The 13,096-nt window shown below is 46.9% G+C and overlaps 1 protein-coding gene across 1 annotated transcript in view; it reads right to left on the reverse strand.

Moving 5' to 3' along the window:
• Positions 1–7,009: 7,009 nt before the first annotated feature.
• The window catches only part of IL1R2 (interleukin 1 receptor type 2), a 39,597-nt gene continuing 33,510 nt past the window's right edge, over positions 7,010–13,096 (reverse strand). The window contains exons 11-13 of the mRNA XM_060116968.1: positions 11,293–11,428; positions 9,730–9,872; positions 7,010–7,176 (exon numbers count right to left, since the gene is read on the reverse strand). Of these exons, the coding sequence (XP_059972951.1) occupies positions 7,010–7,176; positions 9,730–9,872; positions 11,293–11,428 (446 nt within the window). The remainder of the gene's footprint in view (positions 7,177–9,729; positions 9,873–11,292; positions 11,429–13,096) is intronic.

Raw genomic sequence — 13,096 nt, forward strand, 5'->3', positions numbered from 1 at the left:
CATCCTTCCAGTAACGGTCATCTCCTGATCTGCTGGCCTCACCACACTGGAATAATAATAAAACCTACATTTTAAAATGGTGCTTTGGGCCAGGACATAAACCAGGAGAACGTCCAGCCTCGAGTAGAGCATAGTTTTGCAGCTAATTTAATTCACATATGTTCTTAATCATTTCTGAGCCTTCTGGAGGCTAAATCTACATTGCCCAACAGCAGGCTCAGAAAGATCCAGAAAGTGCACCTGTACTTCCTGGGTGAGCATCCCCGGAAAGGTTGAGTGGGACGGTATTGGTGGGCTGCTCACTCCCATCCTAGTGGGACAAGCAGTGTCCTGGCTGGAGTCTCACAGGCCAAGAGGACAAACCCTAGGAAATGCTGTAGGTGACAGGATCACTTGGGTACCATTCCTGGTGCTTCCTTCCGTATGGAGGGACCCCCATTAGTCACTCCTGTCCCCTCACGGATTCCAGGTGTTTCTCTGATGAGTTGGGAGGGGAACTGGACACGTGTAGCTCAGCTCTTCCCGGAAGCCGGGCTGCCCCACCCCCCCGGAAAGCAAATATTTGCTCTTAACCTTCTTCCTGTGTTCTTGCAAAGGACTCGCTCCCAGCTTGGGTCAGCTGTTCTCCAGCTGCTCCTACTGCTAGGATTCGCTGTTAGAAAACCCTCTGTGGCTGCCCATCGAAGCCACCTTCTCCGTGAAGTGATATTTAACCTCAGTGAGCCTCAGTTTCCTCATCTCTCAAACGTGGGTTACAATATTCACCTTGTAGATTTCTTTTTGAGGATTAAATTGGGTAAAACATAGAAAATCTTGCATATTGTAGATGCTTAAAAGTCGGCTGCTTCTTCTCCATTCTTGCTTTTTTTCTCCTCTCTTCCACATCTAAGGGCCCACACTCAGGCCCTGACACGATACCTAACAAAAGCTCTGACGCTAGTCGTAACTAAGGCCCTGACACTGTCCCTAACTAAGGCACTGACACTGCACCTAAATCAGGCCCTGACACTGTCCCTTTCTCTCCCGGAGTCCCTGCTGCTGTCTGAGCAGCTCCCAGCCCCGCACAGCCCAACTCCTGGGCCTCCCTCGGGACCTGGAAGCTGTAGGCTACGCCATTTCTAAAGAACCAGTGGGCAGTGCCTCTGGGAGTTTCTCTGTAGGAGGGTTTGTTTTGCTTTGCTCGGTCTGCAGAGGAATGAGGAAGTGGTTTCCACAGGCGTGCCAGGGAGGAGGAGGGCAGCTCCGTGGCTGGGCCCGAGGGAGACAGGCTGCTGGTCCACCACCATCACCACCGTGATGCCTGGCTGACCACGTGAGCCACAGAAGGGGCGTTCCTGTGAGTGTACAAGGCGGCTCCTGCCCAGGGTGGCAGCTGGGCTGCTTGTCCCCCAGACACCCTGGGACACGGTGTAGGGTGACAGCAGCTGTAACGAGGAGCCCTGAAGAGATGGCATGGGTGGCAGATGCCAGTGGGGATGGTGGGATGACGAGAACAGGAGAGCAACCACAAAAGCACGAGGCCCGTGTTGTGTCCGAGTAAGCTCCTGCCTGGAGTCATGGAAATGACCAGTGAGAGTCTGGGAGGAGGGGCAGGAAAGGGAAACTTGAAAGGTCCCACTAATGGTGTCCCATTTGTTCATACAGGCTGGCGAGTCCCCAAAAACCCAGGTAACACACAATTTATCCATCACCTCAGCAGGCACTTCCTAGGTACCTATAGGTGCTGGGGATGCGTCAATGAGCAGGAATGCTCCTGCCCTGAAAGGTCTCACGGTAGACAGACAAGCCCACCTTCTCTGAGAAGCACCCATCTGTTCCTATCGCGTAGGAAATACTTGAGACATCAAATTTAGTTTTTCATGCATAAATTATTGTGGGTACCTGTTCCTGGTGTCCACTGTCTTCCTCAGTCAGTTCTTGGGCAGGTGGTATATGATGACATCGGGATTGTTTTTCCTATGGGCAACAAAGATGCTATTTACTGCCCATCCCCACCCCTCAGTTTTGTAGGAGGAGGTGAAAAAATTCACCTGCAGAAAGTTAAACCAATAGAATCAACATAAAATGGACAAGATCAGCCACATTAAGGAAAGGAACCATCTTGTTTCTTTTTGTTGTTTAATTTGGATTTGGGCGCACGGAATTAGATTTATCAGAATCCTTGGTTCAATACACATACTCTTAAGTGGCCCTGTTTCTTTTGTTTTTGTTTTTGTTTTTTTGTGGTACGCGAGCCTCTCACTGCTGTGGCCCCTCCCACCGCGGAGCACAGGCTCCGGACATGCCGGCCCAGCGGCCATGGCTCACGGGCCCAGCCGCTCCGCAGCACTTGGGATCCTCCCAGACCCGGGCACGAACCCATGTCCCCTGCAGGCGGACTCCCAACCACTGTGCCACCAGGGAAGCCCTGGCCCTATTTCTTAATGTTTGATAAAAATGATAATAATCTACCACCCAACATGAGATCCAGAACCTGAGGAAACTTACATCTTCCTCAGTCTTCTCAACCCTGGTCTCACCTGTCACGTGACCTGATGAATTCACCTCACCTGATGAATTCACTGTACTGAAACTTCGATTTCTCATTCTCCTGCTTTCTTAAAATATAGGTGCTTTTAAACCCTTAAAATCACATATGTGCTCTCTAATTATAGATACATACATCCACATACAGTGAAAATATGGTTTTAGCACGTATGTGTTCTTAAATATGTATATGTTAATGTATGTACATGTGTGTGTTTAGAGAGTTTTAGTTGTTTTTCACTTTATATATGAGCATCATGCTATAAATCAATGCTTCTGGGATTTGCTATTTACTCAATAATATATTTCTAAGATTCATCCACATTACTTTATGTAGCTGTAGTTTATTCATTTTCACTGTTGTAGAAGCTTCCACTGTGCTATGACATTTATGTACCCATTGTCTTGTCTAGTGGGTATTTGGGTTGTTTCTGTGTGTTGGTTTTTACCTTGTATAATGGAAATTTTTAAACGTACAAAAAAACAGATTGGTGTAAGGAACGCCCCACGCGCCATGACCGGCGTTAGCAACAATGCTCAGTACACGGCGGATCTTATTTCACCACATTCCCCCCAGCGTTGGATTATTGTGAAGCAAATCGCAACTCTACCCATCAGTATCTCTGTATGTCTCTTAGAAAGATAAAGACTCTTCCTTCATAATGTAACCATCCCAGTATCACACTTATTCTGTGATAGTATCACAAATCAGTGCCCCAGATTCCCCGACTGTCTCTTACTTTTTCTGACGGTGCGACCCAGGCTCCAAATCTCGGGGAGGAAATGCTTAAGCCAGCAGCCAGGCGGGGTCTGGAAGCAGGAGCTGCTCTTCTGGCCGCAGTCAACTTCTCTTCTGTGGCATGGATGAAGCCGCCCAAATCTGAAGGAGGGGCGAAGAGCCCTGGAGGAGGGGTCCCGGGAACGCCGCGTGAGGAGCGCCGCGTGACACCCGAGCCTGAAGACCCAGCAAGGGAGAAGCACCTGGAGCGGCTCTTCACAAAGCCCCCACCTGTCCTCCATCTCCAGCACTGCTTTCCATTCCCGTCCCATTAAAGTTCCAGATTGATGCTAAAAGGCCTCTGTCTGCTCCTTTTTACTTCCCTCTCTCTCATCTGCTTGGAAAACAGGCAAAAAGAGAAGATAATAAGAGGGAATACAAACATTAAGGGTCAAAACTGCCCCTAATTTCCTTGTCTAGACCAGCTGTCAGCAAACCTTTTCTGTAAAGGGCCGGAAGGTTAATACTCCAGCCATGGCCCCACTACTCAGCTCTGCCTTCCGAGAGCCAGAGCGGCCACGGACGGTGTGTAAACAGGCCTGGCTGTGTCCTGATAAAACTTAATTTATAGAAACAGAGGCCAGGCTGGATTTTGCCAGAAAACTAGTTTGTTGACCTTGGTCTAAACAATACAACTATATTTATTTCTGTCTATTCCTCCTATTTTTTTCTTGGGTGGGGTGCCGTGCGGTTTGTAAGCTCTTAGTTCCCCGACCAGGGATCGAACACGGGCCCACGACAGTGAGAGCATGGAGTCCTAACCACTGGACCACCAGGGAAGTCCCGCTCCTATGTTTTTTGATTATTAAAGAGCTGGCACTCCAGGATCAGTCCTGTTATTATCCCCATTTTTCAGATGAGAAGACTGACCTACTACAAGATGAAAGGACATGTCCAGGATCACGGAGGCACCACCCGGCAGTGCCTCCACCCCTGCTCATCTAGCCCCTGCCTCACCTACACCTGACCCACAACAACATGCTTGCTCTGTGCTCCAGCTAGCTATGGTTCTAATCCTTAGGCCAGAATGGCTCCACCTGCTAGTTTATTAAAGGGAAACAACTTTAACCTGAGGGGCTGGAGGGCCACGCCCCAGATGCTGGTTTCCCTGGTAACCGATGAGGCTACCTAATATCAATTCTCTCTATAACTTGTAGCCTCCTTCTTTCTCCCCGGAGCAAGGAAGACAGCTGCCGTGTCCTGTGTGCCATCTGCCATCCATGGTGGGTGTCACTCCAGGACCCTTTGCTTCTGATGTGTAAGATCCCCCGTTCAACAAACCACTGATGTCTCTGTCGCTGTCTCTGGGCTTTCTTGGGTCTCGAGGCTGGGCAATTACAGGGCTTGTAGGAATGTGGGGTGCAGCCCAACAATTGTATAAAACAATTGTTGTTTTGTATATAAAAAACTTTCCATAACATTGCAAATATTCTGGTCTCACAATCTTGATAATTATCATTTACAGCTGATCATAATTTTTCATCACCAGGGGGATAAGTTTCACTGATCTCTTTCACATGTCTAATCATCATCTTTTATTGAATCAGGTCCTAAATCCCCAGGAGTAGCAGGGCTGGGCATCGCTATGACCCTTGTAGTGGGGTACCGCAAAGGGGAGACTTGGGGCATTTGCTGATTTCTGTGGTGTAAATACTCCCATGACAGCTGATTTTAAGGTACAGCATGATATCACTCAACAGAGTTGGGAAGAGATGCCACACTCAGCTCTTTAAAAAGGTGCCAGCTGGTCCCAGCACCCCACTGGCTTCACATATATGCCTGTCACCTCCCAGTGCCAGTGTATATATACATGGGATTGTAGGGAGTGAGGGTGACTGTTTTGTAATGACCTTGGTGTCACCTTTTTTTTTTCTTTTTTTTAAAGAAGATGTTGGGGGTAGGAGTTTATTAATTTATTTATTCATTTTTGCTGTGTTGGGTCTTCGTTTCTGTGCGAGGGCTTTCTCTAGTTGTGGCAAGCGGGGGCCACTCTCCATCGTGGTGCGCGGGCCTCTCACTATCGCGGCCTCTCGTTGCGGAGCACAGGCTCCAGACACGCAGGCTCAGTAGTTGTGGCTCACGGGCCTAGTTGCTCCACGGCATGTGGGATCCTCCCAGACCAGGGCTTGAACCCATGTCCCCTGCATTAGCAGGCAGATTCTCAACCACTGCACCACCAGGGAAGCCCTGGTATCACCTTTTAACACTGGATAGTATGTGAGTGCTTAGGTATCTCTGATATCTCTGATTATTACTGAAACCACGTTTCCTTGGTGTTTCTTCTCCCAATTCCCTAACCCATGTTCTTTCATCTGTTTGGTTCTGATACCTTTCTTAAAACCTTGAATAACTATGTTATAGTTATTAGTGCCTTGACTTTGCTTGACACAATTTCTTTGACGTTTTGCTTTTTTTTTTTTTTTGTGGTACACGGGCTTCTCACTGTTGTGGCCTCTCCCGTTGCAGAGCACAGGCTCTGGACGCACAGGCCCAGCGGCCATGGCTCACGGGCCCAGCTGCTCCGCGGCATGTGGGATCTTCCCGGACCGGGGCATGAACCCGTGTCCCCTGCATCGGCAGGGAGACTCTCAACCACTGCGCCACCAGGGAAGCCCTGATGTTTTGCTTTTATTATTTTATTTTTTTATGCAGAAATTGTAACATAATGAACCCTGTCCATCTTTACTCTGGTGATTCTTTTATTGCTAGTGAACACAAGAGAATTCATCCTGTTTTCGTCTATTCTACAAATAATTATTAAATGCCCAGTGGATGACAGGCTTGATTTGAGGTATTGGAGATATGGCCGTGACCCAAATAACATCTCTGCCCTCAAGGAGCTCCCATTCTGGTGGGAAAAACAGAAAATAAACAAGCAACTATATAATGGAAGGTCTGGTGGTGATAAGAGCTATAATGACACAAAGCAGAGTTGGGGGGAACAGAGAGGGTTTGGAAGGGACTCTTATAAGGGTCTCTGGGAAGGTCACATTTGGACAAAGACTTGAATAGGTGAAGGAGTGAGTCATGCCAATTTTCCTGAAATTTGATTTTTTTAATTTAACTCATTAATTAAGCTGGAATTTAGTTTTGGCGTATTACATAAAAGAGGCTCTGATTACTTTTTTCTCAATGTGTATGCAATTATCTCAATACTCTTCCATTCTCTTTATTTTCAGAAGTTTCATTATGAAGGCGAATCCATTTCTCAGTCTGCTAGTATGTTCTAACGTATTTTTCTGACCATCTATTTGAATTACTATTTTTTGGATCGTCCTTTTAAAAAGCATTTACCAATTCTTGCTGTGACTCTTCTTTAGTATTTCGAAACCATGCTTTCCCGTTTCAACATGAAATTCCACCTTCCCGAAAGGAAAACCATGTCTTTATCTATAACACCTGCCATAGAGCATCGCTAAAGTAGACTTTTAACACATTTTTGTGAAATGAATGAATGAATTCCAAAACTCATTTAGGTGTTTTCACCTCTTATTCAAAGAGCACCTCACGCCCACCCATGTGCACACTGGCTCCCGTGATTCAGTTTCTGAATAAACTTTACATGTCCACTTCAGTCTTTTACTGTAAACCCACTATAAACACAGCAGCTCTGTTAAACAACTGAGGAAAAGAACTGCGTCCCTCAAAAACCAGGGCTGCTTCCGGAAGAAAGGACATCGTTTGATTTGAACTGTTTTATTTCCTTTATTTTACTCGGATAGGATTGAGAATCTGATGGCTGGTCTTTAACTCCATCCAACCATAGGCTTTTCCAGTTCTGCGTTTACACCGTCTGTGCATCCACATTCCCCCCAAAACCAAGAAGATGAGGGAAAAGGGGGCCAGTGTAATCTCCCAGGAGAACGTGGCAGCTGTAGGAAGAACAGACATGTGAGGGGTGAACACGCTTCTACCACCAAATAGGACATTGCCGTGCACTTTACAGAGAAGGAAGTGGTGTTTGTCAGTTCTTAGAAATATGTACTGATTTTCAGAAAGTCTGTCTTACACCAAGATCAAGGATACTTGAGCATGATATCTGTAGCATTAGGCAAACGAGTAAGGTAGAACAAATATCCATTGGAGAGAAGCAATGCAGAGTTGGGGGGGTGGGCAGGTGTCGATGGTCTAATTTTGCTCTACCCGTTGGGCTGTGTGCAATAAGATGCCTGTCTAGGTCTCTGCTAGCTGACTGTGACGTGGCCAGCACATCATTTGTCCCTTTCCATGAGCATGGGTGTCATGAGGCGTCAGTAAAGTAACAAAGGAAAAGAAAAACTGAATAAAGGAGCTTTAGGTGTCAACATTATCGCTTGGATCCAGCTATTTTATATTCTACTCCTTGGCATCTCTGTGTTATGAAAATATAAGAAGCAATCCCTGGTAGAGCAGTAGTTAAGAATCCGCCTGCCAGTGCAGGGGACACGGGTTCGATCCCTGGTCTGGGAAGATCCCACATGCCGTGAAGCAACTAAGCCCATGCACCACAACTACTGAGCCTGCGCTCTGGAGCCCGTGAGCCACAACTACTGAGCCCGTGCGCCACAACTACTGAAGCCCACGTGCCTAGAGCCCATGCTCCGCAACAAGAGAAGCCACCTCAGTGAGAAGCCCGCGCACTGCAAAGAAGACTAGCCCCCGCTCACTGCAACTAGAGAAAGCCTGCACGCAGCAACGAAGAGACCTAACCTAGCCAAAATTAATTTATTTTAGAAAATATAGGAAGTATGGATAAAAAGTTAACAAGTGTTGAGGAGGAGGGATAAATTAGGAGTTTGGGACTGACATATACACACTACAGGTAACCAGCAAGGACCTACTGTAGAGCACAGGGAACTCTGCTCAATATTCTGTAATAACCTATATGGGAAAAGAATCTGAAAAAGAGCAGATATATGTATATGTATAACTGATTCACTTTGCTGTACACCTGAAACTAACAGAACACTGTCAATCAACTATACTCTAATATATAATAAAAATTAAATTAAAAAAAGTTAACCAGCGCATGGATGATGAGGCTAGAATTCTACATTTTTAAGCTACTATTTATCTTAGTCTGTGCAGGCGTTCAGAAATTGACACAATCTCAGACAATTTCTCCAGATGATTCTTACACCTTAAAATCCCTCAAGGCTTAGACACAAGTGAAGCTTTAATTTTCGGAGCAGCCATTTGGAGGCACCTCTCAGCCCTGGTGAAAGGCTTTGACCTGTGCCCTCTGTGATCAGCCATGACCCACCCAGCGAAGGACATACCGGGTCAGGGCTCACGTCTTAGAAACGTTTGCAGGTTCCCAGCATCAGGAGCAGACAAACCATGGCTTCCTTTGGGTCACTATTCTGAAGCCCAGCAGCCCACTTTCTGTGGGATCCTCCATTTCCAAGTTTGTACCACCACCAACCCGCTCATGGAAATGATCTGGGACGTCAGCCCTTGCGTGTGTCCTAGGGCAACGGTTCTGAAACTTTAACATGAAAGGAGCTTGCTAAATTGCCGTCTTTGGCCTCACCCCAGAGAAGCTGACCGGGTAGATCTGGGGGTGAGCCTAGGAATCTGCATTTTCAACGAGTGGCTCAAGTCAGGGATGCTGGTATGCGTGGACCACCGCTGGAGAGAAGTTATACTGTGTTGTCCTTCCTGCCCTGAGGCTTCCACAAATTCTCAGCTTTCCAAGTAAAAGCTTGTCTGCAGCTGCCTCCCCTGCAAATAAGGAATCTGTGGGGCAGTTTGTGTTTAGTGATTGTGCAGACGGCCCAGCAGGCAGGGTAAGGTTCCCGGTAGGGGTCGCTTTGTCTCTTCCCTTCTTATCCTTCGGGCTGTGGACAGACTACATCCCCCACGTCTCCCTTTCCTGCTCAGCGCTCAGACACTGAGAAGAAATCGATTTGTCAAAATGGTAAGTCAGGGTTTTCTTTTCTTTTGTAAATGTCCTTCCATGAGCACTGGGTTGGTTTGGCTACAGCCTTATGCTTTATCTCCTGATGACTGACGGCTTTAACCCTGAAGCTGCCTGAGCCCTGCGCACCTTCCAGTTCCCAGCTCTTGGAGGATGAAATCTCTCAACCTCCGGATAAAAAGCATTGCACCCTCCTCGAGGGGTCATGAAAGCAGAGCTGGTCCTGCCGATCCAGGCAGAACCACTAGAGGACATGGGTTTTTTTTAAATCTATCACAGAACCATTTTATCTTTTTTCCTAAAAAATCAGCTTCCTCTTTAAATTTTTCTTTGAGTACAATCTCCGAAAGCCAGCCTCCACCCTACCAAAAATGTTATAAAAGATGAGAGATTTGCTTTCTGTGCTCCACTAATGGGAAACTCACGGGCCCTCCTAAGTAATCACCCAGAGCGTCGGGAGCTTTATTTAGCATCCACAGAGCATCCAACACATAGTTTTTCCCTTTAATGTCCCCAAAATCCATACCTTCTTTGACTGTAGTACGAAGCATCTGGAAACTCATCGTATTACGGACAACACATGTAAAATCCGTGTGCAAATCCTCTCTTATGACTGGATCAAAAATCAGTGGCACTTCAATATAATTCTCATTATTTTCTGAGTATTCCCTAAGTGAGAAAACACTTAGTTAAACATAAAGTGTCTTTTCGACATAGACACCTACACATTCTCAAGGCCCCACTGTGCTTAAATTGATGTCACGATTTACCAAGTTAGAGGCACTTGCCATTATATTTGTTACGTATTTGGGAGAATTTCTAAGCCTGTTCCCGAAGGTAAGAGGGACCCTGAAGACGCTGGTCACTATGATAGGATACTTGTGACAAGGAGCACTTGCAGAAGCCAGTTTAGTTTGGATAATGGGGGAGAAATCACTTTTTAAGGCCCTTGATGAACAAAGAAACAGTAGTAGAAATAGAAATGTCAAGTTTTGGGAAATTGGACTGTATCACCAAGAAATCATTTGCATATTGGAGGGCAGGGAGTTTCCAGGAATCCCGTCCTCCACGGTGTCTACCCTCATCCCCACTCACTGCCAACCCTCACTCTAGAAACTCAAGTTCAGATCCGAGGGCTGCAGATGGACCGCAGTGGAGGGGTCTCTAATCAACAGCACTGCCATTTGCAATGTTGCAGGAATCCGAAGGTACTTCACTATGATCTGTTAGTATGAATAAAAATATCATGGATGTGGATCCACTAGGACTATTTTTTTTTAATCTATGGGGGGAAAATAGGCCGCTTTAAGCAAACAGACAGTATGAGTAAGCTGATATGCGGCATGTGGGGTCTGCCCAAGCTTTTCACAATGAGGATTTGCAAGCAAACAGTTGCACTAGCCACACATAATTTCTATCCACTAAATTGCATCCAGAAAGATCTTTTTTGATAGGTCCTTCCAAAAAGACAAAAATTGGGCCAGCAAAAGTTCAGGCGACTTCAGAGTACTGAAAGTATAATTTTAAAAACACTTTATAATTTGGAACATTGAAGGGTCTGCCTTCCTCACACGCAAATGGTTTCCATTTACAAGGCCTGATTGTTCTACTTTCAGAGTGAGAAAATATTTCCCGGAGATGAAGGCTTATGAGGACAGAGTCCTCGCTTTCTTTCAGAGTAACCTTCCTTAGAGGCTGGAAGGAAGCAGAGGCGGCTCTCGGATCCCGTGGCTAAGTTTCAGGGTCATTTTAAGGGCTGTGAATGTTTGACTCTGCAATGCTCAAGGAAGAAAGATCTAATTAAACAGCTAGAAGAGGCAACACCCATGTCAAGTAGTAGGCTGCAGCTCATAGATTTAGAGAGAAGGCTTGACTCTCAAGAACAGTTGGTGATTCTTGGCAAAACCCAATGTTTAAGATTCTAAAAATCCAACGGAGTAGAATAAAAACATATATATATATATTTGTAATGTGGTGTGTGTGTCATATGGATGGATTGGCTAGGACATTGTATCTACAAGGAAGTGGAGTCTACAGGGGGTTCACAACAGCTCCACCCAGGGGATGAGGAAGATCTTCCTCCACTTACTGGCGCTGCCCCTTGGTCACGCGGCCCCCCTGGTAGGCATCCTCTACGTATGTGTTGTTGGCAGTCCACCACAGCAAGGTGGTCGCGTGTATGCCAGCTCCCAGAAACACCTTACACGGGATTGTCAGTCTCGACCCTGTGACAGCAAGACGCAGCACATCAAACATCAGAACCCAGCCAGGGGACGGGGTCACATCAGCAGATCCGAGCGGTGGATCATCCCCCCTCTTTTCAGACACCCTCACCAATTCTTTTCTTAGAAGGAAACTTAGTTCCCTCAAGCAATTCCATTCACCTAGAGCATCAGTATTTACCAAGGGTCTCCAGCTCTCTCCACTGGTCCTCAGGGCAGATGGAAACCCAGAGGCAAATGGCTTCCCCAAGGCCACTCGGCTCCTACAGTGCATTCTGGATTCCAGAGCCTTCTTCCACAGTTTATTCTTCTTGCCTCCAAAAATCCAGATCCAGAATCCAGAGGATTCTGTCTCTTTGCCCATTGCTGGTCTCTGCTCTCCTGTTTCCCCTAGGAGCTCTCTATCCCTGGTCATGTTCATTTAGGGTGAATCCTTTCAAAAGCCACTGTGTTTTACATGAATGATGCCTTCTATAGTGGTGCAATATGATGGTCCTAGGTCCCCTGCCTCAATCACTATGTTGGTTTTTTTTTTTAGTCACCAAAGGCGAGGAGGGGGAATAAATGAAAAAATCCTTCCCACATGTTTCCTCCTCGTGGGTAGTGTGCCTCCCTGGGGTGTGTGCTTGAATGCACCTGGTCACTTCAGGCTCAGAAAGCCCACTCGTCTTCTTCCTTCACATCCCTTGTGACCTTAAAGATTTCTCAGCCAAAAGCAGCCCATTCGTTCCGGCCTCATATGACTCTGCCAGGCACATCAGTGCATGCAAAGCAACAGGGCTGGAGACTCAGCTCCACTGGGCTGGGGAACACAGAGGGGCAGGGGTGCTGGGGCGCTAGTCAGCGCTAACCCGGGTCCCCACTTCCCCAAGCTTCCAGGAGGCTCTTCTGAGTGCCAAGGCAGCTGTTGGGAGCTGCCACTCAGGTGTCAGGCAGCAATCCTGGTGTCTGTGCAAGAGCCCTCCTTCTCCATGACCACCAGTGAAAGTTAAAAATGTAAGCCACACACCAGACAAAAGAGGGAGGGAGGGAGGGAGGGAGGGAGGGAGGGAGGTAGATAGATAACAGATAGATAATAGATAGATAGATGACAGATAGATAATAGATGATAGATGGATGGTTAGATAGATAATAGATAGATGATAGATAGATAGATAGATGATATGTAGATAGACAGGACTCTGTAGCCAGGGTTTAATAAATGAGCATAAGACCTACAAAACCACTATATAAAAACAGACACACAGAAAAGGTACAGGCCTTACAGACACACAGGCCTGAGTCTGAACCCCAGCCAGACCCGACTATGGCGTTTTGACAGATACTGAGCCAGGGACCCCTGGGCAGCTTTTCCTTCTGGAAATTCGGAGAAACAAGACCTCCCCACGGGGTTGATGTTGGCATTGAATGGCATCTTTTTTTTTTTTTTTTTTTTTTTTTTGCGGTTCGCGGGCCTCTCACTGCTGTGGCCTCTCCCGCTGCGGAACACAGGCTCCCGATGCGCAGGCTCAGCGGCCATGGCTCCACGGCATGTGGGATCTTCCCGGACCGGGGCATGAACCCGTGTCCCCTACATTGGCAGGCGGACTCTCAACCACTGCGCCACCAGGGAAGCCCTGAATGGCATCTTATCAGACTTAGCAGCGCTCAATAAGAAAGTGCGTGCTGGCC

This window comes from Mesoplodon densirostris, chromosome 14, assembly GCF_025265405.1.
Source record: "Mesoplodon densirostris isolate mMesDen1 chromosome 14, mMesDen1 primary haplotype, whole genome shotgun sequence".
In the NCBI taxonomy this organism is placed as follows: Eukaryota; Metazoa; Chordata; class Mammalia; order Artiodactyla; family Ziphiidae; genus Mesoplodon; species Mesoplodon densirostris.